Raw genomic sequence first — 4428 nt, 5'->3', positions numbered from 1 at the left:
TTAGTCACAACTATTTTTTCTTCTATTTATTTCTGAGTAGTTTTTTATATAGTTTTTTTTCTTTTCTGCTATATTTATTTTTTTTCTATTTATTTTTGAGTTGTAATAAGTCATTAAAAATAAAAAAGATTTTAGTAAAGTTAATCACAACTAGACGTCAGTGGACATCTTTGCCGTCAGCTTTTCGTCGGGCCAGACGGCAAAGAGCAGTTTTGCCGTCAACTACTGACGGCAAAGAATGACTAACGGCAAAACATATTTTGCCGTCTGCATTTTTTATTACAAACGGCAAAGTAGTCTTTGCCATCTGCATTTTTTATTACAGACGGCAAATATCATATTTTGCCGTCTGTAACAGGAAACACAGACGGCAAAAACTTTGCCGTCTGCATTTTATATTATAGACGGCAAAGTATGAGATTTGCCGTTTGTAATAAAAAACACAGACGGCAAAGACATATTTTACCGTCTGTATAAAAAACATAGACGGCAAAGACATATTTTGCCGTCTGTATAAAAAACACAGACGACAAAGAAGAAGCACACCACGCGGATCACTCCCGCGGATCGATGACGTGGCGGTCCCTCCAGAGGCACGCAGCCCCACCCATCCTGACACACCCACTAACCCAAGCCCACAGCCCCACCCACCCACCCACGCACGCCCGCCCCCACCCACCCACCCACGCACACCACACAACCACTCATGCCCTGCGTTTTGATTTTCGGCCGAAAAAAATCAATTTCGGCCGAATTTCGGCCGTCTCGCTAGGGCCCGAGATATGGGCCTATCGGCCGAATAATTTGGCCCAGTTTGAATTTTTTTTGCCCGGCCCAGCTTCGAGAGACTTCCAGTTAGCTTCCGCTGAGACAAATCCACGAAACCCAAACGGCCTAACCCTAGAATCGCTCATTCCCTGTCCCTCCTCCTGTGTGCGGCGCCGCCGCTGCGCACAGACCACATCTCGTCGCCCTCCTCCACATCTCCGGCCAAGGCGCTCACTTCTCCGGCCGTCCTCCACATCTCCTCGCCCTCCTCCACATCTCCGGCCAAGGCACTCACTTCTCCGGCCGTCCTCCTCATCCTCCACCCCATCCACTTCCTGTTCTCCAAGACTGCAACATGGTGCTCGGCGGCTGCGGCAACGTAGCTGATGGAGCGCGAGCCGACCAGTTCAACGGAGGCAGTAGCACGGGGCAGCGGCAACAGCATGGAGGGTGTCCGCTTGACTGGGAAGGTACAAATGTTCTTGATGCAGTTTCAGTATGTGTATGCAGTTTCAGTCTTCAGCAATTTGTCTCGTCCAAGTACGTGTCTGTAGTTTCAGTTGTTCAGCAATTTCAGATTGATGTTGCTTTGTTTCTTGGTTATAATCTGTGTCTACTTGTGCTGCTTTAGATTTAGGAGAGGTCCCTGGTAAATGGCTTGGCTGCTTGTGTTGCTTTAGATTTATGCATATATCATACGGGGGGTAAAAAAAACTGAGTCTTGATGAGTTGAACACAGTAGTGACATTCTTAATCTGAATTATACATGCATCTTGTAGTCACCAAGGATGCTCTAGATCTGGTAATATTTATTTTGGTCCAACAGAAAAGTGGGTTACAAACTTTGTTATGAACATCCTAAAACATATAATTGTTCCATATATCTGTGTTGTGTGCTTGTTTTTGAGCTGTCGAGATGATGCTTTTGTGCAACATTGTAGTTTTTTCTCAAGAACAGATTAATTTCAATAGAAAAGTAGATGTTGACTGATGATTAATTTCAATGGTCAGTGGTACCATTAAGTGGTGGTTCTAGAACTAAGCATCATTGTATCTTTCTCAAGAACAGATTACAGTTTGTGACTTGTCTGTTTGTCAAACTAGAGCATCGAGTTGTATATAAATTACTTATTCCTTAGTATCTGAACTAGAGCATTGGGCTGTACTGTTTTTTGTTTATTATTAATATGAGGACACCCTAGCAAGCAAGGGTTGCTTCCTTAGTTACCTACTCTTCATAACTGACCGGTGTCCTTTTGTCACTTGATTTTCAGGTGATGGAACTGCAAATAGGAGTGGCAGCTGCAACCATGATGCAAGTGCAATTGGTTCCCAAAGCTCTTGGAAAGGTAACATACTAACATGATATGAGCTGTGAGATTGCATGGGGTTCTTATAGAGCTCTAATTTAGTTCAAATAAAAAAGATGGCATAGAGCTCTCACTTAATTCAGTACTTCCATGAAACTATTTGGTATTTGTTCCTATATTGTTTGGAGTTGTATCAGCAAGGAGGGGTGATTAACATACTTGATGATGATGAAGAAGAAATTCAGATGAATATTCGAGAGGCATTGCGTGACCCGAATGTCTCCCGCAGAGTTGATAGGAGGATTGGCAAGGGGAGTGTGGGTGACGTGCGAGTTTCTGTTGGCAAAAAGAGTATCACCGCATATTTTGACAAGCAATTATGCAGCAACAAAGTATGCAGCCCAAGATCAGTAGTGCTTTGGATCCTAATTCTAGAGATGCACTTGGCCTAGCTTGGTCTAAATTTTTTCATGCCAATGATATTGCTGGACGTAAAGCTGACTGTCCATACTTCCGAGCTGCTTTGAAGATCACTCAATAATTAGGGCCTACTCCTATACCAACCACACTGCTGATCCAATTAGGGCCTACTCCTACACTCAAGAGAAAGAGAGAGATATAGATAAAAAGGTTGATCCAAGTGCACTGTTGATACAAGTACAAATGCAAGTGGAAGAAGAGATACAAGTACAAGTCGAAAAGGAGACACAAGCAAGCGTTGGCAATTTGGAGACTCGTAGATCTGGACGACTAGTTAGGAAGAAGGTCAAGGAAGTCAACAGCCTCTACTCATAGATTTGGTAAGTCTCTTCTTTTCGGTGTTTCTTCTTCATGATGATTACTTTGAAAAATCTCGCTTGATGCATATGTTTGAAGTGGTTGATCTTTAAATAGCTTGATGTACATTGCTTTCTTATTCTGGTGCTCTAATGTTTATGCTCACTTAGTAATGATCAGTACTGTTGTTCTAATTGCTACTTGTCAATTATCGCCTAGTACTGTTGTAGTTTCTAATTATCTTCTTTTATGGCTGTTGTAATTGCTACTTATCACCTACTAGTACTGTTCTAATTGCTACCAGTAACCTACTAGTGTTGTTCTAATTGCTACTTGTCTCTTAGTAGTGCTATTCTAGTTGCTACTTATCATGTAGTAGTGCTGTTCTAAATGCTACTTATCACCTATATTTGTCTTTGAAATGTTACCTAGCTAGAGCTTGGAGCATGATGCTAGTTGGAGCTTGGAGCATTGAAGCTGGACTTTTTCGATGGAACAAGACCTCCCCGTCCATGCTTTCATGGATTTCTTTTGGAGCTGTTGTTCGTTGTGATGCTTTGATGGTTGTCTTTTGCTATTCGGTGTGATGCTTTGATGGCTGTCTTCTGGAGCCGTTTCTATGTGAAATCCTTTAAATCCTATTGTTGGTTGTACTGAAGTATCTAAACTTTGGAGTGATGTGATGGTTGTGGACTGTAAGTTTAGAACTAATGTGCGTGAGGGTTATATTGGACTGACGCTCTTATTTTAATCCCTGGAGCTAATTTGCTAAACATTATATGATTACTCCTGATGGTTGTTGGGCTGCTAAGATTTTGCTTTGCTTGATTTCAAATTTCTGTGGATTTTTTTTATCAAATTTCGGCCGAATTTCGGCCAATTTTCGGCCAAATTTTGTCTGAAAATTCAAAATTTGATTTTGTAATTTCGTCCGAAATTTTGCCGAAAATTTTGAAATGGCCGAAATTCGGCCATTTCGTTCAGGGCCGAAAAAAATGGCAAACCGAAAATCAAAACGCAGCTCATGCCACGGAACGCACATCACACAACCACCCACCAAACCAACACATCCATGGCCACGGAACACACACCACACAGCCACCCACCAGCACATCCATGGCCGGCACTGGCAAGCAGGCCATCCGCGCGGGCGGGGAGCAGGGCGGCCGCGCTTGGCGGATGCGCGGGCGGTGAGCAGGGAGACCCCACGGGCGGGGAGCAGGGCGGCCGCGCTTGGCGGATGCGCGGGCGGTGAGCAGGGAGACCCCACGGGCGGGGAGCAGGGCGGCCGCTCTTGGCGGATGCGCAGGCGGTGAGCAGGGAGACCCCACAGGCGTGGAGCAGGGCGGCCGCGCTGGCAGCGAGCTTGCCGGACGCGCAGACGACGAGCTTGCTGGACGCGCGGGCAACGAGCATGGCGCGCGGCGGCGGCTCACTCCACCGTCGACTGCTCAGCGCAGGGGCGCGGCGGCTTCTTCCCTCGGGCGCGCGGCGGCCTCTTCGCTCGGGCGCGCGGCGGCCTCTTCCCTCGAGCATGGCACGTGACGGCCACCACAGAGGAGCTCCTCCCTCC

At 45.8% G+C, this 4428-nt stretch overlaps 1 protein-coding gene across 2 annotated transcripts; it reads left to right on the top strand.

The window, feature by feature from the left end:
- The first annotated feature begins 880 nt into the window (after positions 1–880).
- Positions 881–3641, top strand: LOC123072640 (uncharacterized). 2 transcript variants are annotated; one of them, XM_044496239.1, is made up of 4 exons: positions 882–1238; positions 2043–2117; positions 2276–2878; positions 3288–3641. In XM_044496239.1, exons 1-3 carry the CDS (start codon positions 1155–1157, stop codon positions 2528–2530), a joined length of 414 nt encoding a protein of 137 aa, XP_044352174.1. In that variant the 5' UTR covers positions 882–1154; the 3' UTR covers positions 2531–2878; positions 3288–3641. The 2 variants fall into 2 exon arrangements, 1 of the variants encoding a protein (XP_044352174.1); XR_006435294.1 differs by having other exon boundaries at positions 881–1238; positions 2043–2878; positions 3292–3641.
- Positions 3642–4428: the final 787 nt, after the last annotated feature.

Source organism: Triticum aestivum, chromosome 3B, assembly GCF_018294505.1.
Source record: "Triticum aestivum cultivar Chinese Spring chromosome 3B, IWGSC CS RefSeq v2.1, whole genome shotgun sequence".
Taxonomy (NCBI): Eukaryota; Viridiplantae; Streptophyta; class Magnoliopsida; order Poales; family Poaceae; genus Triticum; species Triticum aestivum.
The sequence above is the reverse complement of the archived record's forward strand: the minus strand, read 5'-3'. Positions and strand labels throughout refer to the sequence as shown.